This window comes from Chelonoidis abingdonii, chromosome 1 (assembly GCF_003597395.2).
Source record: "Chelonoidis abingdonii isolate Lonesome George chromosome 1, CheloAbing_2.0, whole genome shotgun sequence".
Classification (NCBI taxonomy): domain Eukaryota; kingdom Metazoa; phylum Chordata; order Testudines; family Testudinidae; genus Chelonoidis; species Chelonoidis abingdonii.
Window position 1 is genome coordinate 327480470 of NC_133769.1, and position 23941 is coordinate 327504410.

The 23941-nt window shown below is 41.4% G+C and overlaps 1 protein-coding gene across 2 annotated transcripts in view; it reads left to right on the forward strand.

The window, feature by feature from the left end:
- The window catches only part of FLT1 (fms related receptor tyrosine kinase 1), a 156871-nt gene that overhangs the window by 18546 nt on the left and 114384 nt on the right, over positions 1–23941 (forward strand). For both annotated transcript variants that reach the window (XM_032765286.2, XM_032765287.2), the window contains exons 2-4: positions 4881–4977; positions 5273–5496; positions 17398–17522. In XM_032765286.2, the coding sequence (XP_032621177.1) occupies positions 4881–4977; positions 5273–5496; positions 17398–17522 (446 nt within the window). The remainder of the gene's footprint in view (positions 1–4880; positions 4978–5272; positions 5497–17397; positions 17523–23941) is intronic.

Here is a 23941-nt window from a genome sequence, read left to right on the forward strand (position 1 = left end):
TGCACTGTGGGATACCGCCCGGAGGCCAATAACGTCGATTTCCGTCCACACTAACCGTAATCCGATATGTTAATATCGAATTTAGCGCTACTCCTCTCGTCGGGGTGGAGTACAGAAATCAATTTAAAGAGCCCTTTATATCGATATAAAGAGCATTCTAGTGTGGACGGGTACAGTGTTAAATTGATTTAACGCTCTTTAAATTGATTTAAACGCGTAGTGTAGACCAGGCCTCAGTGAACTTCAGCTCATGTGTTTAGGGGGGTCTGTTCTAAAGTCTATTGTAATCAGTGGAATGATTCCCATTGGTTTCAATGGGCTTTGACTAAGTGTTCTGCCTCAGGGCCAAATCCTGATGTCATTACTCAGCTATGTGCTTTTCAGTATCACAGGTTTTACAGTGTGCTGAAGAAGTGTTATAGAAATACAGCACAAATACCTAGGGAATATTTTAAAGAGATTTCTTTCAAAGAGACTACTTGCCATTTTCCAGTGTGTCAGTGAATACAAATGGTTAAAGATAATGTAACAGTGTCAGCACCCACCTCTCACAGGCATCCCCTTTTTTCTCTGGCCAATAAAACTGCAATCACATTCTTTTCTTGGGGGGCGCACTCTTCTCTTGTGAATGGCCTCCTTTCTCTCAGTTAGATGTGAGCCTGCTTTTGGTTTTAGTTCTTATATTGGGGTGGCACCCACCTCTCACAAGCACTCGCCTGGCAGTTGGATCTCTTGGCAGGTCTTCAGTGACTCAGGCCTTCGGTCAAGTTATACACAGCGTGTCTGTGAGATAAAAGCAACACAAAACTCCTTTTGGGGTACAAGTCCAACAGAGGCCTCTCTCAGTGCCCTCTGTAATGTCTCTGTTTGCCCCTGCTCCAGAACAGAGCAATGCCCCAGGGCTCCTTTCCTGGAGGCAGTGTCTTCACCCTCTCAGGCCCTTTCTGGCCCCAGCTCTTCAGCAAGGCCACTATGGTTCAGTTCCCCTTCTGGATTGCCTCAAAGTCCAGGTCACTTTCCCAGTGGCTGGTGGGGCCCAGCCCAGGGACTCTATAGATAGTAGCCATCCATCATGGCCCTTTAAATAAACTGCACTGCTGCTATAATTGCCTGGGCAACTTCCCCATGGCTCCCGCACATTCTTCACTCCTACCTCAAGGCCTTGTCCTTGTGGCATCCTAGCAGCCAGCCTGGAGCACACCTACTTCTAGCAAGGAACTAAACTCACTCTGGCCCTGCAAGCTCTTCTTATATTTGACCTGCTGGGCCCTGATTGGCTGCTTCCCTAACAGCCACTCCAGCCATTTTTGAGGACCTCTCTACTACCTTTTTCTGGGGCAGGGTGTGGGAGGACCACAAGGCATCCAGCAGGGGGCTCAGGGCCTAGTCCACCCTGTCACAGCTAGATTGTGTTTTTAAGGCACAGCCCTCAGAGATTCAGCATAGACAAGAACATCAGTATAATGCTTAGTTGCAATAGGAAAAGAGGCAGTATATAAATTGCTTGTGGCCAGACTTTTAAGGATGCTATGGAAATAAAAAGTAGGAAATTCTATACATTTTAAACCTCTCACTTTAGAATGTGCTGAATGCAGGTTAAGCCACCTTTTTGCTAAGACCTTACATGTTGCAACTGCAGAATACTGTACAGTGCAGCAGAGAGATGGGACTCAGTTGTAATTAATGTAAAGGGAATTCTTTTGTGAGGCTGCTGAGCACAGAAAGATTTTGTGGTTCTCTCTGGTTTTCTACTTCCCAGTTTGACCAGTCACTCTCTTTGTCCCACACCTGGTCTCCCTCAAGTTCTAGCCTGGACTAAGCAACCATAAAAGGGATTGATGACTTCACCACAGCATAAGTGTTTAATATGTCATGTCAAATACAAGTTGAATTCAGTCTTCAGCCTATAAGGATTGTTTAGAGTTTTGTAAATATTGGGTTTTTATTTCCCAGAATGGGTTGCCAGGCATTTGATGTTTGACGCATACCAATGTTATCATGGGCTAGAATTTATTTTTTATGACAATTCTGCTGATGAGGAGAACGCAATAAAAACTGATGTATCACTTGTTACCAGACTGATTTGTCAAAACTGATTTGTCAGACTGTGCTGATTTGTCGAAACTGTCTATTTAAAACAATAGTCTTCAGACAAAAGTGACAAAGAGTCCTGTGGCACCTTATAGACTCACAGACGTATTGGAGAATAAGCTTTTGTGGGTGAATACTCACTTCGTCCATTGTCTTCAGACAAACTCTTTGATTTGGAGCGAAAGAAGTGACATTGGTTTTTAAAAGTCAGCTTTCTTATGAAAGACTGATTTCCACATTTCAGCTCACCATTGTTCAAACAAATAGCAGAGATCCAGTATAGATTTTTTTTTAAAATGTATCTTTGCAGGAAACTACCATTTAATGTCTTTGTAGGCAGCCAGCCAACCTCGTGTGGTGCTGTATTTTATTAATTTAACTTTACATAATTTTGCACACTGTGATAGTTTATGAGATGCATATAGAAGTGATTCTATGGATGCATTAAATTGTCAGCATTTTTACCTCATACCTTGGTCACAAGTACTTCATGGTCTACTGCACAGCTCAAACTCTGGACCTTCTGTATCTGCACCTGGAGTCAAAGGAGAACCTCTGTTAACTGTAGTAGGGTTTGTATTCTCTGCTGGCCAACCACCAGACATACAAATGGCAGCAAATGAGCAGGTCTGACAGTCCATCTGGTAGAGAGGGCAGTAGCGCACATACATACAGACATAGTAATCAGCACATTACGTCTTGTTTGCCAGAGGAGCCCAAGGTACACAGTGTCCATGCAAAACGATTGCAATTCACTGCATCTCGGGCTGTGAAGGAAAGCAACAAGGAAATACCAGCTTGTACAGAACACAGTGACTCACAACTCCAGCAGGAAAGGCTGCTGAGAACACTTCACTTCAGTGCTGTGCGCCCACAGCTGGATCCGAGTTCACTTCCATTGCCAATTAAAAGATTTTATCTTGCTTATTGAGACTCTCAGTGGCTCACAGCCCAGCTACATTATTGCTCCATTCACAGCCTACCAAGTCATCTGCCCTCCTCTGGGACAACACAGCTAACTGTGCCCAGGGTGAAGACCTCCAAAGTAGGAGATAGATTGTCTTTGGTGGCAGGCCCTCAGCTAAGCAAAGAGCTACCAAAAGAGATAAGACACAGCTTGAGCTTGTCCGTATTCAGAACATGATACAAGACATGCGTCTTCACACAAAAGCCTTCCAGAAATAACAGACAAGAAATTCACATGCACACACCACCTAATAAGTAAACGCTGCTGAACCTGGGAGAGGCACAGAGTCCACCATGGAAATGGATCTCTATGCTATTTGGTGCCTAGATTCAACTGTGATAGGCCCCCTCAAATTACCTAAAATAGACAGATTAAACTCTTACTCCCCTATATTTTAGTATATAATGGATCATATAATTGTCTATATAATGCTGTCTTCTTCATATATTGGCTATAAACTACTTTCCTTTTCTCTTCAAATAGAACTACCCTTGGATCCTTTCAGGTTTACATATACTCTTTTACTGCAATACAAAATCCTCATCACTTTCATTTTCCAGACTTTTGGTACTGTCTAAATTTAGGTTAAGACAGCTGACATTTGCTTGTTGTGCTGCTAGCTTCTGGAATGCTTTGCAATTGATGTGAGTGGGGATCAGGATCAGTGCACTAATGGTTTTTTCGCCTACAGGAATTCTGTTACTTGTTTTTAAAGGACTGTATTTTAGGTTGCTTGATGGGTAAAGACAAACCAAGTGGCCTTACAAGGCTTCTTTAGAGCAGAGGCGTTTGCAGCATAGGGGATGGCAGACGAGTGGTTCTCAAACTGGGGGTTGGTACCCTAGGAGCTCATGAGGTTATTACATGGGGGTTTGTGGGCTGTCAGCCTCCACCACAAACCCTGCTTTGCCTCCAGCATTTACAATGGTGTTAAATATATAAAAAAGTGTTTTTAATTTATAAGGGAAGGTCACACTCAGAGGCTTGTTGTGTGAAAAGGGTCACCAGTACAGAAGTTTGAGAACCACTGTGTTAGACAGAGGGGCTATGCCTTTAAATTAAAAGGGGTAAATCCTGCCATCCTTACTCAGTCTTTTCAAAGCTCCCATTGACTTTTCAGAGAGTTTTATACAAGAGTTCAGCATAACTGAGGGCCAGCTTGTGTCTCATTAGAGATCCACACATGCATCTCAGCCTCCTCTGTGGAAAGGGGAGCCAGACACCTCATGGCTTCATCCTCTCCCTCTTTCTCTGGCCTGCACGGAGAACTCTCCATGAACCCAGGCATGCACCTGGGGAATGGGCTGGGGCTTGCATTGTCTTCCTACTGGCTCTGTGGAGTTCCTCATGAAAAGATGACGCAGTCAGATGTCTTTGGGGCAGTGACTAGCAATGACTGTAGGAGTCCTGCTAGTGCTGTTCTATTGATGATCGATAGCCAGGGAGTGATCAGTATGAGGCTTATGAGGGCAGTGAGCTGCCATATGGATGGTACTAGATTACTACTGATCCACAGGGCACAGAGCCTATTGCATGTGGGAAAATCATGTCCCTCTGAATGAAACAATTCTGGAGCAAACTCAGTATAGGGAACCTTGCAGAGGTTTCCTCTCTATTTCTTCCCTGCTTTGTGTGTTAATTCCATAGGAGAGGTTCTTGCGCCTTGAGTAAGGACTTCCTTGGTCCAGAGGAAGGTGTGTGGGGAAAAAAACCCCAACAGCTACGCTGCAACATTACAGTGATGACAACACTGTGAATGTGAACGGATTGAATATGGGAAGGCTATTTACCATTGTTAATGCTTCTCTTATTGTTTTTCTAGGATCTAGTTCAGGGTCAAAATTAAAAGGTCCTGAACTGAGTATAAAAGGCGCACAGCACGTCATTCAAGCAGGCCAGATCTTAAATCTCACATGCAGGTAACTAGCTGTCTTGGCTTGGATAATTTTCCTGGATATTAATCCACAGGACTCTTTTTTATTTAAATGAAACAGGGGGAGAAACGGGGTTTTTTTGGGGGGGGGAGGGATAATGGGGCCTAACTTCAATGGCAATTGTTTAATAGCTCTCTTTGTTTCCGTTGCTGTTTTTGGAGAGCAAGATTAAAGAGAACCCCAGAAATAGCCTGATATAATAAAACAGAAAGCTTGGGAACGGGAGCTATATAATTGTAGCCCAACTTCATTGTTTTTATTTCCTTATCTGTGTTTGCAGGGGGGAAATGGTTCATTCATGGTCTCTGCCTGAAGCTCCAAGTCAGGAGAGCAAAAGGCTGACAGTAATTAAATATGCCTGTGGAAGGAATGGCAAACAGTTCTGTAGTAGCCTGACCTTGAGCAGAGCTCAAGCGAATGACACTGGATACTATAGCTGCAAATATGCATCATCAAGTGCTGTAAAGAAGAAGACAGAATCTACGGTCTATATATTTATTAATGGTAAGATTCCAATTTTTTAAAATGCTCCTTTGGTATTTTAAATTCAACAGTGTTAAAGCGGCCAAAAGTGCTGTAAGTCAACTGTCGTTAAATATCTAAATGATGCATGTGAATGACATCTTCAGCTTTGCAAAATGGTCATGCGAATTTACTAGCCCATGTACAAAATCTGCTTGCCCACCATTTACTGTGAGGCTGGATCATAATGCAAAAAACTAGTGCCAACGTTTTATTTGCTAGTGAAAAAGAATGGAAATAAAAAAACCTAAATCCAAGTACATATCACACTGGGCAAGCAAAATTTTGCAAGGTTGATTTATCTGAAATGAAATGGACCAGATGTGCATCTGTGAAATGATTATGGTATCGCAGAACCATCTCAGGATATCAAATGGTAATTCAAAAATATCTGCCCTGATACTCCTTATAGATATTAATTGCCATTAAAAGACCATAAGCTGCTATCTGGCCAAAGAATGCCAAATGCTGTCTTGTTGCAGATGGAAAGATCCACCTTTCAGCTTACCAGGGGAATTTTCTCATTCTGTAGAAAATTAATGTTTAAGTGTTTGTCACTTTCAAACCATTCAGTACTCTGGAATTCTATCAGATATAAAACATATTGATTTTATTTAAATATCATTCTGAATATCAGCTCTTTTGTGTTCAGCAACCAAAGATTGTTTAATATATGGAAAATGCCTGCATTAGGTAGTTAAATTATAATAATAAGAATGGCTTGCTGGCCTTGTTCTCTGCAGGGATATTAATCAAGCACAGAATTCACTAAAAATAAAATAAAAATATAATACAGGTTTTGCATTTGCTTTTTAATTTTACTATTTCTTGAGCTTTAATTCCTTGAATTTAAAACCAAAAAGTGACTAGATTAATGTCAGGGATCAGATTAATAGATTTGAAAAATCTGCAATAGATAGAATACAAAATGGAAACTTTTCTGAATTATGTGTCTGTCTCCCCTGTTGAAGTGGATGTTGGATTGGATCATTCTTGGTTTTGGTTTGCAAAACAAAGAACATGACTGAGGATGTGTAAAAGTGGAACCAATCAGACCTGTTGTTTTTGTCTGACAGAAAACAAGAGACCTGTCCATTTTGGTCTATATCCTGCCTTACCTAGAATTGCTCAATAACTTATAGTCATTTCTGTTTTTTCTACCTCTGAACAACACTGTGAAAGTCAAGGCTGGCTCCAGGCACCAGCACAGCAAGCAGGTGCTTGGGGTGGCCAACGGAGAGGGGTGGCACGTCCAGCTCTTCGGCGGCAATTTGGTGGCGGGTCCCTCAGTCCCTTTCAGACGGAAGGACTTGCCGCCGAATTGCCGCCGAAGAATGAAGCGGCAGCGGTTAGAGCTGCCAAAGTGCCACCGATCACGGCTTTTTTTTTTTGCCGCTTGGGGAAAAATGCTGGAGCCGGCCCTGATGAAAATATATAATCCTTTCAGCATTTAATCATTTACCTATGTGACTTTCAGTAGCATAACTCTGGGCAGCCAGCTATGAACGTATCTCTAAAAGTGTAAAGAAGGTAGGAGATTACTAATTTATTGAATGACATCTTCTGTACCCATGAAAATATGCAGCTTTCTAGAATATTAGTTCTTAACCTTTTTCCTATTGCGAACCCCCTTGCACCTTCCACTCCATCTAGCTGAGAATACTCTCCCATATAGCAATATGAGAAGAGCAAAGGTAGTTGTGACCACCTGACATCCTGACTCCAGGTTGAGAACCCATGTGCTAGGTCTACATTGCTACATATAGGAGACTCCTACATGTTGATCTCTTTCTCTCATTCTCTTTCCTGCAGGAGGTGTTAACACTACCTGTTAATCACTGAATTAAGTTGAGACACCATCAGTGTTTCTCCCTCTTGAGTGATTTATGTGCTGTTTTCTTGTATTTGAAAGAGAATCTGTGTCAGATGCACAAGAATCAGGGTGGGCTTCCTAGTGGATGCAGATGGCTGGAGAGAAACATCAGGTCCGGAGAGACAGAGTGGTCTCTTCAGGCAGGAAGAAAAACCCTTTAATATGCCAGGTTAAATTTTCAAAAGTGCCTAAGTGACTTAGGAGTCTAAGGCCTGTAAACTTTCAATGAGATTTAGACTCCCAAGTGCCTAAGTCTCTTTTGAAAATGTGACTTAGATTCTTAGACAATTTTACCCTTCACCTTGCTTCCCAGGAAACTTGTAAAAGGGTGTTCAAGGGGCAATCCTGTCCAAAGCTGAGATATCTCTGGCTTCCGAGTTTTTAGAATCTGACATTGCTTTCATTGGTGTGTCAGTTCCTTAGCAGCCAGGTGTTGAGAATCTTAATATAAATTACGATGGATACGTGTGCCAGCCTTGGGATAATGGAATAAGCTGCAGTGTAATTGCTTGATCTGTGCCTGGTGAATTTATTCCTCTGAACTTTTGTGAGGTGAGGGAAAAGTTATTGAGCCGACATAGATTTTACAGCTTCGGGAAGAAATGTTGAGCAAGCCATGGGAGATTCATTTTTGTGAATACACGAAAAAAGGACAGTTGCCAGATCTAGCCAGGTGCAAACGCTACCCAGTTTGTGTTGGTAAATTTGTTCCTAGGTGGCTTCTGTAGCTTTGAGTCTAGGAATTACAATTCCCAGGATGCACTGGGGTGGGAGCTTGGGGAGAGGGACGAAAAGGAAGAATGTGAGGTCTGTCAAAGGGGAATGAAGCTTATCTTTGCTGTTATCAAGCTTCCCGAGTCTTCCTCAAAGGGTGAAGGTACAAAACAAATTGATGACGAGCATAAAAGAACCACAGAAAAACAGAAATCTAACTTATCCAAGTGCCCCATGATTCCTGCTGCTGCAATCTGCTGTTTCTCCTGTGGAATGAGTATGACGTTATCATTTGTGAGGGAAAGTGCGTGCAATGAAAGTGCCTCTTAACTTAAATCAGTCCTTTTTGGAAACCAGAGTGGAACTCATTTATTGAGCTCAATTTGGAAACAAATAAATAAACTTCCTTTGAAGGTTTAAATTTTTTTAACTAATTTCTGGGTATTTGGGAAACAAGCTGTTATAAAATCTGGATCGCTATTAGTTATGTATTGTTTCCAGTCACAGGACATATGTATTAGTCAATTCCCCATATTAGCACCGTGTGGATCACTAAGATGCCTTTTCCCCATGTTTTAACTCTCTGCACAGGAGAGTAAATAGTTGCTATTTACAAACACAGAAACTGAATCATGAAAGTTAATATTGTTTGTAGAGGAAGTTCTCGCTTATTGTTTAGAAAATGTTACTCGTTTCCGTAATTAGAGTGACTTGGAATATGAACTGAATAGAAAAGAATAGACATATTAAGCCTTTCAGTTCAGTAATACAAATATCCTATTGCAGAGGAAAAGGTTATATACACAGAAAGGAAGATATAAGTCCCTTTTCCCCGTGGGGTAATGAAAATTCTTGCTGAAGAAGATGAGATGAAAATCTCATATGCCCCAACACTCAGCATGGTACTTTCAAGATCCTAGGTTTCCATTCTCATCCTGCCAGGCCACATGAAAATCTTTCAGAAGCCAGTCAATATATAAACCCACTGTTTCCACTGGAGTAGCCAATATTGAATTGCTGTAGGGGGTGAGTGCACAGTCTATGCTGTAGTTACTCTGGCCCCAGACAACCAGGAACTGATGCATCAGGCAAAAGAAACAAATATTCTTGAGAGTGTTGGCTTTATTGCAGTTCACTAAGAAAACTGGGATCCATATAGTGCAAGAGCCCATAGAAACCCTTTGAGCTGAGGAGAGAGAAGGGGGACATTGGAATTTGAAGCTCAGGAAGGCTTTCTGCAAGTTCCTTATGATCGTGGGGCCAAATCCTGTTCTGTATTCTCAATCTGCTCACCAGTCTGGCGTGGGTCATTTCACTGAACACCTCCTTTAATGGGATACTCGCGTTACTCACAGGAGTGAGGGTGGGCAGGGTTTTCCACTTGCAAATGGATCATATTAATGGGATGAAGATGTTTAAGAAACATACCAAGTTAGCAGCATGCCAGCTCTTTTGACTGACTGGTTTCCCCAAGGCAGGATTCCCCAGTGACTATCACTTTCAGACCTGCCTTTCTGGGTGCAGGCACACTGTCCTTTCCACCTGCCTGTTGGTCAGATTCTTTTTCAGCTGCTGGCATGGGGCCCATTTTGTTTTTGCACAAAAACATGCACCTCACTCAGCCTTCCATGACTACTGCCACCTGCTCTCAGGACAGAGCTGGGGAATACAAATAACTGTGGTTACTTCGATATTTTAATCCTAGAGCTTTGCAGGAATTCAAACAAATGCTGCTTCCAGGTTGCCATATTGCCATTGCCTCTGGCCTATTCAGATGTAGGCAGTAGCAACATTTTCATACTAGCAAACTTGAGATTTTTTCCCCAGAAGGAAATTATCTCTATCTTTATAGAGGAAATTTAGCCAGTTTCACAGCCAAATGGTCATTCTTTCTTTACAGCAAAGTAGGTTAAGTTTTCAGCCATGGCAACTGCCTTTTTCATTCTCACCAAATCTGTCACTGAATTTGAGGTGAGCTTGCTAACTGTCTTGCAGCTTGGTCAGCAATAAGAATTGTTTTGTGTAATCCTAATCCAATTATCAGTCTCCAATTTGTCATTCTTCAAGGTCTTTCCTAGCATTGTCAGTGTTCATGTATGCTAATTTACCTCCTTGGCACTATTCCACGGATGGTGAAATATTCAACGATATTCCTGCTATATGCCCCTCTTACAATATTCTGGGTATTTGAAGATGGAGCAACTAAACAAGATTTTACTTCAATACAATTTAAAGTAGCCACATTCATAGATCACCAATGACTACAGTTTCAAATATGTCCTCTAATTTTGGTTGTTTCAAATTTTTGAGTGCCCAAGATTAGATGACTAAGTGTTTCAAGAGGAGCAATCAAAAATGAAGATACCCAGAATTAGTGGACACTGAAAAAATTAAGTCTTTGGACTTTCAAAGTGCTTGTTTTTTGGAAGCACATTTTGAAATCCTAGAGTTACACTCTGCAAGCCCTTGGTGCACAGAATTCCCTTTGACATCACTGGGAGTTCCAGTTGTTGGCAGCTGGCTGAATCAAGCTTTTGAGTTGGAATGGATTTAAATGTGACTTTAATGGATTCACTTTTCACAACCCTGCATGATATTACATCTCAAAAGAGGCAGACTGTCTAATAACAGCTCTCCAAAAACTTTGGTTTAAAGTTCAAAAACCCCAGTGTCAGGAGAACTTAGCTGGTAAAAGTATGACTTTAAAAAAAACTAAAAAACAAGAAAACCCAAATCTCTGAACATTGATCAAAGATGTAAATTATTTTCTTCCTGTATATTTTTTAAAAAATCAGTAATAACCTGGCCATGGAACAACTTGCCCCAGTGTTCCCAAAGTGGGAGGCTCTGCACCTCCCTTATCCAGTTCATGATCCATCTCCGTGATTTGGCACAGCTCTATCATATGAATTGTACTTTTTGGCTAACAGATTGTCAAAGTCAATAATGTAATAGCACATTTGTTATGAAAAGGAAACTAGTTTAAACTATATTACAGCTGTATGCAGTATGTGGACACATTTTCAGTGCATAAGAAAGTTCCTCCTACAAAATAGAGCCCCCTAGGACACATTGACATAAATCACTTGTTTCCATTCCTGTGGATGGAGGCTTCACTTTGTGTACTGTGAGTAGTTCCATTGGATTTACTGGGACTACCCGCAATGTGTAAAGATAAGCATGTGTCCGTTCCTGACTGTGCTTTGATGTATTGTTGAAGCGTGCTAGGAAACCTTTAGTGTGCACCAGCAGGGTCGATGCTGACCAATTAATGTGCAACGTGTCAATGAACTTTAGAAATCATACCCCAGTAAAGTGCACTGCCCCACCATGTCGATAAGCCCGTTGTGTTTGAAGATAAGTGCTTTAGTCTTGAGACGTTCAACTCCTCTGTACTTTGGATTTTGCTTGCCAAGTTATTCTTGTCCTGGGTTTATTTCTAAAGTTCATTTACACGCGGGGGGGGGGGTGCGGGCGGGGGGGGGGGGGGGGGGAGGGGGGAAGGGGGGAGGGGGATCGATCTAAGTTACTCAACTTCAGCTATGAGAATAGTGTAGCTGAAGTCAATGTATCTTAGATTGACTTAGATTGACTTATTTCGCGTCCTCACAGTGCAGGATCGATGGCCGCCACTCCCCTTTTGTCTCCGCTTCTGCCTCTCACCCTGGTGGAATTCCGGAGTCAACAGGGAGCGCGTTTGGGGATTGATCACTGCCTGCCAACGGGTAGTGTAAACATACCCAAAGTGTATTAATTTATGTCTCAATGTCACTCTTTCTTCAATGTCCAGCAGTCATTTTCACTGGGGGGGGGACATTATTTTTGGGGCTAGGGAAGCAAAAAAAGACTGAAGGGCTTCTAGAAGTAATTTTGTCCACTTAAGGCCAGATTCTGTGGACAGTTCATTTCCACTGTGCTAAATTCTCCTTTCAGTTTCACCGATGCAACCCAATTGACTTCCATGAAGTTGCACTGGTATAATTGAAGTCAAGGGTTGCATTAATGTAAATGAAAGGAGAATTTGGTCCATGGATTTTAATGCAATTTACATGAGTGTATCTGAGGACAGAATTTGGTCCTTAAAAATGTCTTAATGAATGGGAGAAAGGTATTCTCTGTAAGTAGGGAAACCATTTATTCTGAGCCTGAGATACTACTGTGATAAGCATGATATAAACAGGTATCCTGGCCCCATTAAGTAGAATGGCAAAACTCCCTTAGCCTTTAGTGACACCAGGGTTTCACCCATAGAGTTTGCTTCTGACATTTTTATCTCTGTGTTTTTTGACTTTCATAGACTCCTAGATTCCAAGGCCAAAGGGACATAGTGATCTAGTCTGACCTCCTGTATAACGCAGGCCGTTGAACTTCTTCAAAATAATTCCTACAGCATATTGTATGGAAAAACATGTAATCTTGATTTAAAAATTGTCAGTGATGGAGAATCCATCATGATCCTTGGTAAATTGTTCCAATGGGCGATTACTCTCCCTGTTAAAAATTCACACCTTATTTCCAGTCTGAATTTGTCTATCTTCAACTTCCAGCCATTGAGACATGTTCTACCTTTCTCTGCTAGATTGAAGATCCCATTATTAAATATTTGTTCCCCATGTAGAGCCAAATAGACTGTAATCAAGTCATCCCTTAACCTTCTCTTTGTTAAACTGAATAGATTAAAGTCTTTGAGTCTATCACTGTAAGCCATGTTTTCTAATCCTTTCATCATTTTGTGGCTCTTCTCTGAACCTTCTCCAACTTATCAACACCCTTCTTGAATTTTGTACACCGGAACTGGACACAATACTCCAGCAGTGAACACACCAGTGCCAGCTATAGAGTTAAAATAACCACTCTGTTCCTTTTTGAGTTTCCCAGTTATGTATCCCAGGATCACATTAGCTCCTTTAGCCACAACATCGCATTGGGAACTCTTTTTCAGTTGATTTCCCACTATGACTTCCAAATCTTTTTCACAGGCAGAGACTTGTGTAGTTGAAGTTAAGGAACCTGAGGGCACAGAGTATGGAAAGGAGGAGCATCCGTTTTTCTGACTGTGCCATTTCAATGTGTGCTAATCCAATTGTTTGTGCAAGATATTTGCCATAATATTTGCCTGAATTAAGGCTCTTATGTTTTAATCTGTTTTATGACCAGTTAAATGAAATAGCTGCTGTATATGTTCACAGACAATACGGCAAATGACCTTCATGAGTTATATGATTCTGTGACTACTTTTTGTGGCCTCACATTGATTGTGAGTGGGAAATATTGCGGGTAACCTGGTTAAACACAGTACAAAACCACTAACTGCAGACACAATTATTGTTTTAAAATATAATATTCAGTAAGAAGCTACCTCCAACTTATGCAAATATTCAGGATTTTTTTTCCTCCTCAGTTGCAGCCAGTTGTTTAGCAAAAAATAAACATTCTCCTCCCAATGAAATACTAAAAGCCAAAGGAGCTTAATACATCGTGCTATTGTGGTCTTCAACATTCCTGAAAACACTCTTTTTTGAAGATAAACTATTCTGTTCAAAGTCAGAATTAGACCCCCATGGCCTGATTCACCACAGTGTTTCTCTGCTTTTACCCCTAGAGTTAGTTGCACCAGCATAAAAGTAGAGCCGTGATCAGGCCCAAAGGGTGGAGAAACTTCATCATTGGAGATGGCCCAGAAGAATAGGGGAGGGAAGTCAGATTTAGACTTTAAAGGGCCTAATTCATGACTGTGTTACATCATTTCAGGAAGGAAAGATTAATCTCTGGCAATCAGATGGAAAACATGGCAGGAGCTGCTAGCAATAGGTAGGCTGGAGACGGGCGGAGAAAAGACTAAGATGGGATCAGGAGAGTTTATTAACTGGGAAAGAAAGGTTCTAGCTCATTGGAGTATTCTGACTGTGTTACTCCAGCACCAGCTGCTAGTCCTGAAGTAATGACTATATCCCCTTATGTTCATTAAGAAGGAAGGAGAATAAAATCAAAGGAGCTCAGGAAAAGCCTCCAAAGTAATTATGAAAACAAAATGCTGCTAGGAAACACACTGCATATTCCTTTTAATCAAAAGCAGGAAGACGTTTGGAGGGCTTTGGGCCATATACTGCCTTCAGTCCATGGCGGAACTCCCTAGTGATGTCAATGGGAATTCTGCACGCGAATCGAGCTATAGCTGTGGCTGGCTATGTCTAAATGCTCTAATGTGTAATTGTAATTTCAGATTTATGGGGGAAAGTCACCTTCAAATGTAATACTTGCATTCAGAGGAGTCAAGGACACTTTTTTAGCTTTGTTTGACAGCACTTGACTGTCTCCTCCAAGTGTGAATGGCAGCAGGCATGTTTCCATTAAGGGAAAAAAAGAGTTCTTCACATTTTGTGCTGGTTTCCTGTCACCACCTCCAGACAGGCAGGGAGTCCTGTGAGGTTAGGGCAGTACAGGTCCCACTAGAGCAATGTTGGCATCAGTTAGTGGTGACACTTTGTCTGGAGACAGTACCGGTAGTCTTCAGGGCAGCTCTTCCTCACACTTGTAATGATCTGGAGATTATGATACAGGAAACTACTCTGCAAAGTTTGCTGGTTTTGGAAAGTAGCTCTTAATTTTGTAACAAGGATGAATGAGACTTAGGGGAGTAATACATCTGTTTCACTGGTGATGTTAAAGGTCTAGTGACCTCTTCCATAACTGCAGTCCCTGCAAAACAAAAATGTTTCTTTTACAATGGTACAAGCAGGCGCAGTCTTGGTCTTTCCTTGAATCATATTGCAAAGGAAATATTAGACTAACAAGTCTTTGACTATTTTTATTGTATACACAGTCTCTACTATGCATGAGCTCCTTTTGCGATCACAACAGATCTGACTGTGATCCAGGCTTTCAATTTCAAATGATTTTCTTCAAGAGTTTGATCTCTTCTATCAAATCTCCTTAAACTCTTTGGGCAAAACTGTACTCTCACTTGCACAGGGGTACATCTAAGGTACTTTTGAATTTAGCCCATTGTAAGTAAGTGCAGAATTGCTTCCCCTCCTGCCCTGTGCCTAAGATATACTTTAATTTGCGTAGTCTAATAAGAAATGAGGATCTTAAAGGATTTTATTACTATGTGAAGTGATGCACATACGCTTGAGTGAAGGAGAAGCAAAAGCAATGTATTTAAAAGAGTAGCTGCTTCAGTGAACATACAGGAATGTGCAGAGATTCATGACTGGGATAATTTGATAGTGATACTCTATTTCAACATTCACAAATGGCCAACTCTTGGAAGGAAGAATACTATTGCTAGGTACTGGATTCTGACTAAGTTAAAACAGCAGAATTTGTCTGAAAATGCACCAGAACTAAAGTAAAACCAATCCCCCAGATCTGACCACCTGAAAACAGGATTTAGATCCAGAGTTTGCGGCTGTTGTCCATCTTGGTTAAACAACACAAACAGTAAAACATTTGCAAAAGCAACAGTAATCCCTATTTCCAGTGTGGGCTTATCATAAGCCTCTTCCCAAATCTGGACCTTAGCGTCCAAAAATCTGGGTGCCTAGCATGAACCCCTCTAAGCTCAATTTACCAGCTTAGATCTGATCTCGCTGCCACCATCCAAAATTTCCAGGGTTTTGGCCCCCTCTGGTCTCCCCAAAACCTTCCCTGGAGGGACCCCAAGACTCAGAAACCCTGAGCCTACAACAAAGGGAAATAACCCACTTCCCTTCCCTCTCTCTCTCCCACCCAGACTTTCCTCTCTGGGCTAACCTGGGAGTATTGATGCAATCTCTTTACATCACAATACCAAGAAGCATATCTCCTCTATTCCACAAAGAGACAAACCCCAAATACAAGGAAACAGAAGAGATTCTATCTCTCCTCCCCCTTAGCTTCTTCCCGCCCTGGGACACTAGGAGAGTTAAACACAGAGCGTAGTGTTTCCCCTCCCCCCTGTCTTTCCTTTCTCCTTAACCAGAGAAAAACTCAAACAGGTTTTAAAAAGAAAGCTTTATATAAAAAAGAAAGAAAAAAGACATAAACATATTCTCTGTAACAAGATGACAATACAGGGCTATTGCTTATAAGAAAAATATGAATAAACAGTCTGATTCAAAAAGATATCCAATTTGAAACATTCCAGCAAGTTACACACATGTAAATACACCCAAAACAACATAAAAGCCTATATTGTTTTTCTACCTGTACTTACAAGTTGGAAACAGAAGATTAGAAGAAAGAAAAAACTTCTCATAGCTGAGAGACAGACAAAAGACTCAGACCCCAAAAATTCCCTCCCTGACTTTGAAAAATCCGGTTTCCTGATTGGTCTTCTGGTCAGGTGTTTGGTTCCCTTTGTTAACCCTTTACAGGTAAAAGAAACATTAACCCTTAGCTATCTATTTATGACAGGGCTATTTGTGCCAATGCCTTTTGTCAAAAGTGTTGCTTAAGGAGATAGCAAATTATACTGTCAAGTCTTAGTTGTTGAGTTAAATGAAATAAATGTTTCCCTGACGTTTTCAGTCACCTCATCACTTATAAAAGAGACACAAATATATTGTGCTGGTAGGAAAGAAAGCAAATATTTACACTTACTTGTCCATATTCTAAGAGCTACTTGAATATCTGACTTAATGACCATGTTTAGGATCCTAGTCCTAGTCTTACTGAAGCCAATGTGAGTTTTGCTATTGACTTCCAGGGGAGCAGGAACAGGTCCTTGGTGGGGTGTTTCTTGATAGGTGAATTCCAGCTCAGTCCCATGTAGTTACTTCTTCCAATGACAATAAAATAGAAATGAACACAAACACTATGAAATATTGTATTTTATTTATGTCCGAGCCATATGTGAGATGCAATAACTAGAAAAAAATCTGTTTACTTAACATCACCTATATTATATTATATATATATAATATTAAAGATGATCCAAAAATGTAAAGAAATGCTATGTGTTGATTATTAATGATTAGTGATCTTTCATACACTGCAAAAATATTTTACCAGCCCTAAACAATGAAAGTAAATGGAATAGCTATTTTGGAAACTTATCAACACTGATAGTTAGGGAGAATTGGCTGATCCTTTGTGGTCATTATCTGTCAATAATGAAAGAACCATTTTTAAAGAGATATGGGACCTGTAGTGAGAATTTTCTCTAGGCCCTTCAGATTTACCACAATAAATGAGTAGGCGCTTTTTAGTTGTTGTGGTAATCTGTTAGTATAGTTTGGTTAAGTTAGCCGCACATTTTCTATGCTGTTGTAATGTCTCAGACAGTGACCATTTCTTTTTATCCCTCTCTGTAGATACAGGCAGTCCGTTTATAGAGCTGCACAGCAACATACCTAAAATTATACACATGACTGACGGAGGAGAGATGATCATTCCATGCAGAGTCACGGCACCAGATGTTGCTGTTACTTTAAAAAAGGTACCTTATCCATGTATATTTCTGAAAGTGTTCCTGCAGGTATAAATGTCCTGCATTACTGTTTTGCAACTATTTAAATGACTGGGGTGTTTGAGCAATTACTTGTTCCCCTGTGTTAAATGTTAACTATATATTCTGGGGGCACCCATGATTTAGGAGATAGTCTCCTCTTGAAGCATGGTCCAACCACTGAAATCAATAAAGATACTCCCATTGACCCAGTGATGGCTCAAGTGCTTGATGAATAGAAATGTACTCACGTACACGAAGTAAATCCCCTAGCATCAAGATGAGAACAGTACTTCTTTGCTAATATTATGCTTGTTTAGTTTAAATAGAGACGACGGCTCATAGAACAGGAGAGCTGTGCAAGTCAAGGATGAGATGCTTTATCTGTGTCTGGAGAGAGCTCCATATGTGAAGGGATAGATGAACAGTATTGTTGCAGGAAAGAGAAGGTCAACTCTTTGTGTAAAACAGCAGGAAATAGTGAGACAGGACTTAAGAAAACTGATGAACTGTTCAAATAAGACACACGGGGCCAGATTTTCAGCAGGTGAGAATCAGCATAGATCCATTGATTTCAATGCTTCATTGTCTAGGCTGACTTGCACCAGCTGAGACGTGGCCCTTGTTTTTTAACTTAAGTTAGAGGTTCTCAAACTGCAGTGGTCCATGGAGCACTTGCTCATGGTCTGTAGAGACCTGGCTGGTGACATGACACTAACTTTCCTCCTTGTGTCCAACTGCTAAATCACTTTAAAGGAAGCTAAAACTGCAGAGAAAATAAACAACTTGTATCTAAAGGTGATCTCAATAGATTAAAGCACTTTTTATTCTGGAGCACAATTCCTTGGGCGAGTTGTGGAGCAGGGTTGGCTTGTGCAGAAAATTTGATGCCTGTAGAAGCAAAGAATAAATGGGGCCGGGAATGAAGTGTGTGTGCTGTGGAATGAGAATCTATTTTTTAGATTTTGGAAGTAGTGGGGTTTAAAATGTTTCCTTGTTGTGTCTTAAACCTCAGTGTATTTAATTCCTAGCTGGGAAAACTCCTGTTTCACTAAGCATTCCGCTTACAAGCATCTTCTTTAAAATGAGTTTCTCCTCTCCCTCCTCTTCTGATGGATGAGATTTATACCCACCACTCTTCCTTCACTGCCATGCAGTGTCCACTGACCTTGTAGCTGAAGTTTGTGGTGTAGGATCGTGAGGCTCTCTATAGCATCAAAGTCAGATGTAATACGGTTTATAAGGGAGGAGGAGCCTGGCCTTAACTAAGAGAATTGGTTACGTATACTTTTTGCATTCCAGGAAAAAGAAATGTGCCTCCCTAGTTCATATCAGAATTTATTGGAATATTTAAGCTACAGTTGCTTAGATCATGTACTTGGTTATTTGTCATGCTGTGAAACCAGTGGATGTAGGTTCCAGCAATTTTTTGGCTTACGTAACAATTACGAGAGACCTGAGATTTATTTCACAACTGCTGTCATAGTACTTATGGCTAGCTGGCAAAGCAGTCATTCTGTTTTCCACTTAGCAATGACGTGAAAAGCCAGGATTCCTGTCCTGGAACTTCTGTAACTGGAAGAACAGCGTAGAGCCATTAGGTCTCTAGCCTGTGTTAACAGGAATTCAGAAAATAGGTTCTCAGTCACGTTTCACACTTCCTAGGGAAATGATTCCTCCCTTTTAAGTGGACTCAATCCTGAAGTCATGGGGAGACACTGCCATTCACATTTTGTTTCTTTTAGTATTGTTACCTTTTCGTTTCAATGGTGCAATGTGGGGAAATTTTATTATTCATTTGTAGAGCTATGGATGATGTTAGCCAGTGAAATGCAATGTGGGGAAATTTTATTATTCATCTCTAGCGCTATGGATGATGTTAACCAGTGAATTACTGTAATTACTTATTGTACAAATGTAATTGAAGCTTTACATGAGCTTTGAGATGCGTAGCTGCTATAACTTCAAGTTAAGTGTGTGGGCCAATGTTTGTGTATTGCACAAGATGGCAATCAATATACACAACACAGAAAGAGCCATAAAAATCTTGCAGCCAGGGATTAAGACAGTATAGAGGATTGGAAAAGGAAGATGGAACCTTTCATTTCTGGGTCACGACTTCAAATCTAGCCTAGGTCTATAGCAACTGAAAATCTTTTTCTCATTTTTCGACAACCTGTAGAATTAGTTAATGGTTTTGGTCTAATTCTTAGTAGACAGATAGTCACATTGCCGAAACCACCATTGACACTGCTGATGGTAACCTTTGTCCAAAGGTCAAATGGGCACCATAGCAGCAACAGTATCACCAGGGTAACGTGCCTCAGTCCCACCTTGAAGGAACCATTTCTTGGAGCAGTTGTTTTGTCTACTTATTTGTTCCTCCTGGCTGAGAATGCCAACAGAGTTAATGCACAGGGGCAGCCTTGTTTGAAAAACAAAACAAAAAAAGGGGCAGAAGATTAGGGAATTATTTACCACACGAATAGGAGGTTTTATAGGCCCTTCCTTCCCCAAATCAGATTCCTCCTTCTCACATGAAGAAAGATGTAGATATTTCAAAATCTATTACACATTTCAGTATGCTTTAAATTGGCATTTTTAACACAATATATCTTACAAAACATGCGGGAAACGTATCTTTACTACATTCATAGGCTTTCAATATTGCATTGTGGTAGGGCCGTAAGACCCCAGGCAGGATCAGGGCTCATTGGGCGAGGTGCTGTACACATAGGAAGACAGTCCCTGACAGTCTAATTGGAAACAAGAAAAGAAGAGGGTGACTAGGACAACTTAGCAGCTATGATAATGTGGGTAAAAGAAGTACCTAGAGGTATAATAATGATAATATCCCATGTTTACTTAGGCTATGCTGACCAATATTGTCTCACTGTTTTCTTGTACTCCCTCATGTGTTGACTCCATCTGTTGGCTCTCTTTAGATGGTAAGTTCTTTGGGGGCAGGGACTGTCTTTTTGTTCTGTGTTTGTACAACGCTTAATACAGTGAGATCCTGGTCCATGACTAAGGCTTCTAGGTGCCATGGGAATATAAAATAAAATAAAATAAAATAAAATAATAATAACAACAACTGATTATCCTGCACTACAAAAGTTTTTTTCTCCTGCTGATAATAGTCCACCTTAATTGATTTGTCTCGTTAGAGTTGGTATGGGAACCCCCATCTTTTCATGTTCTCTGTATATATATGGATATTTTCCTACGATATTTTCCACTCCATGCATCTGATGAAGTGGGCTGTAGCCCACGAAAGCTTATGCCCAAATAAATGTGTTAGTCTCTAAGGTGCCACAAGTACTCCTGTTCTTCTAACAACAAATGATTCTGGATCATTCCAGCTTTTTAAAAAATCAGTCACTAGTGGTTTGCTGCTGGCCCCCTGGCAGAAGTGGAGTGATTTAAAGGAGGAGAGGGTAGTGGCTTGGTCACAGTGGCTCTGTGCATCAGGGCAGCGTGGAGAAGCTGGTGGGGAAAGTCAGGGGCGGCTCTAGGTATTTTGCCAACCCAAGCACAGCAGGCAGGCTGCCTTCGGCGGCTTGCCTGTGGGAAGTCCCCAGTCCCGCAGATTCGGCAGCAGCCTGCAGGAGGTCCGTCGAAGCTGTGGGACCAGCGGACCCTCCACAGGCATGCCACTGAAGGTAGCCTGCCTCCCGCCCTCGCGGCTACTGGCAGAGTGCCCCCCGTGGCTTGCCACCCCAGGCATGCTGGTGCCTGGAGCTGCCCCTGGGGAAAGTGGGCAAGCAGGTCACAGAAGGTAGTGGCATTGGTGGAATGAAATGAGCACTGAGGGTGGCTCAGTAAGATACAAGAGCAAATAAGTCGGAATGAGGAGAGTTGTGAAAGGCCTTAAAGGTGAGGACCTGGCCTGTTTTGATTCTTTCCAGTTGGAAGAAAACCTCAGCCCTTCTCTTCTCAGAGAACAGCTGATTGGAGCACCTTGGACTTTTTGATCTGACTCAGCTGTAGGAGACCAGCTTTGCTGTGTAGGATCCCAGAGGGCTTTGCTTTCATGTCCTGCTCCTGCTTTTAATTTTCATTAGTCACAGATTTTAGTTGTCTAACCTGTCCTTGATGGTAACTGAAATTGCCCCCACACAATTTCTTTTTTTCTTTTTTTTAGATCCGTAAGCTGCTTATGTAACTCTAACCCAGGGGTAGGCAACCTATGGCACGGGTGCCGAAGGCAGCACGCGAGCTGATTTTCAGTTTCACTCACACTGGCCACTGGTCCTGGGGGGCTCTGCATTTTAATTTTATTTTAAATGAAGCTTCTTAAATATTTTAAAAGGCTTGTTTACTTTACATATAACAATAGTTTAGTTATATATTATAGACTTATAGAAAGAGACCTTCTAAGAACATTAAAATGTATTACTGGCACGTGAAACCTTAAATTAGAGTGAATAAATGAAGACTCGGCACACCACTTCTGAAAGGTTGCTGACCCCCGCTCTAACCATTTCTGAGAGGTGCTGGACTAATAAATTGTTTGTGCTTGGATTTGCATTATGGATGGGTGGAGCTCCTGGAACCTGAGGGTTTGTGAACCTCTCAAACGATACTCCAGCTTCACAAAATAAGATTAAGTTTGTAAAGGTTTGTTCTAGTCATTTAGACTCTCTCCCTTGTCCTGTGCCACTCCCAGAGAGGGTCAGTATTAAGAGCTTTTCTAGTTAAAGAGAAGCATGTGCTATGTACTAAAACTCGATGAACAACACTCTTAGCCCCAAAGCTAGGCTAATGCAAATTTATTAACTGATTAATTAATTAAATGGAATTCAGTTCACCCTGGGCAGCATCGGCTTGTGGGGCTCCTGTGGAGCCTGGACTGCAAATTGAATCCTCCTCTTATCTCCCAGCAGAACCCCTAGGGGAATGCAGCAGTGAAACAATAAGGACAACCTGCACCTCCACTGAGCCAGCGGGGGGTAAATCCAGCTGGATGGCTTGAAAATGGAGCCATGAACTGGTTAAACATATTGTTTGTATGTAGAAACAGTAACTACAATAGCGCCAGTCCCTAGAATACAAGGCACTGCTGGGTGTCAGCCAGCAGGCTATAAAGTAATGGACTGTGCTTATGCATGTAACGCATACATCCCCTGTGATTTGCAAGCTTATTATAGCTTCTTATCAGATGTTGTAAAGATAAGGAATTCTATTCTACTTCAGCACTTTTGTGCCAGCTGTAATTATTCATCATTCATGTCTGTCAGAGGAAATGGCATGCGATGACGAGGCAGATCTTGAGGGCAGCTTTAGGCCTGTGCTGAATAGGCAGCACTGCGGGTGCCACGTTTCAGAGGGAAGGTGTTCTGTGCAGGAAGAAGCCATCTAATTACAAGCCTCCAAATTCTGGGCATTCATCCCTAAGGCTTTGGCTGCAGGAAGAGGAGGGCTGGCCAGAAGACAAGTTCTCCGGTCAAGCAAGTGGGAAGGAAAGAGGTGAAAGGAAGGCAGCGAGGCTGGTGGCAGAAAGAAGTGGCAGTGGCAAAGGTGTTTTGTTGACTTGGGAGGGGAAGGTGCACACACCAGTCCTTTCTTAGAACACTAGTACACCTCAGCTCAGCTGGGAGTAATCTTAAAAAAAATGTGCAGTTTTTTTATAAAACATGACAATAAAAAATGACATTGTGAATTTCTGTACTCCGAGCCTTTTGCCCATTGCCATGTTTTTCAAGAAGGAGGATTTTTGTTACAGTAACAAAAGGAATTAGTACATTTGAAGGGCAGGTGATATTAGAAAATATGTAATTGTCTGATGATGATGTTCAAGATACTACATGAGAAAACAAGACTTCTAAACATGTTTTTGCGTGAACCGCAATGCTGGTATCATATTTTGCCTTTGCAGTTTTTGTTGTATCAAAATGGGTTTCAGATTCAGAAGGTGATCATGTAAAATATTAACTGCTACCACTGACAGAGCATTTGATTATTTCCTAACTGTAACTCCCATGTGCCGGGGATTATATTGGACTTTTGGGACTAAAGTTTCAGAGATGACTAATGATTTTGGATTCCTCAGTTTTTGGGTACTCAGCCTGAGATGCCTTAAAGATGCCTGATTTTCAGTGCTGAGCACTGAGCCTCTGAAAATAGGGCCCAATTAATCTGTCTCAAGTTGGGCACCTAAAATCACTAATCACTTCTGAAAAATTAAGGTCACAACTTCCTGTGGCTTTCTTCATTTTCCAGTAAGAACTACAATTAGCATGACTGAGGAAGCTCTGAGGCCTTATAATTCATGGATTGTGTGCTGTGATAGTCATGAGAAGCATGCATATTATGTCAAGTATCAGAGGGGTAGCCGTGTTAGTCTGGATCTGTAAAAGCAGCAGAGAATCCTGTGGCACCTTATAGACTAACAGACGTTTTGGAGCGTG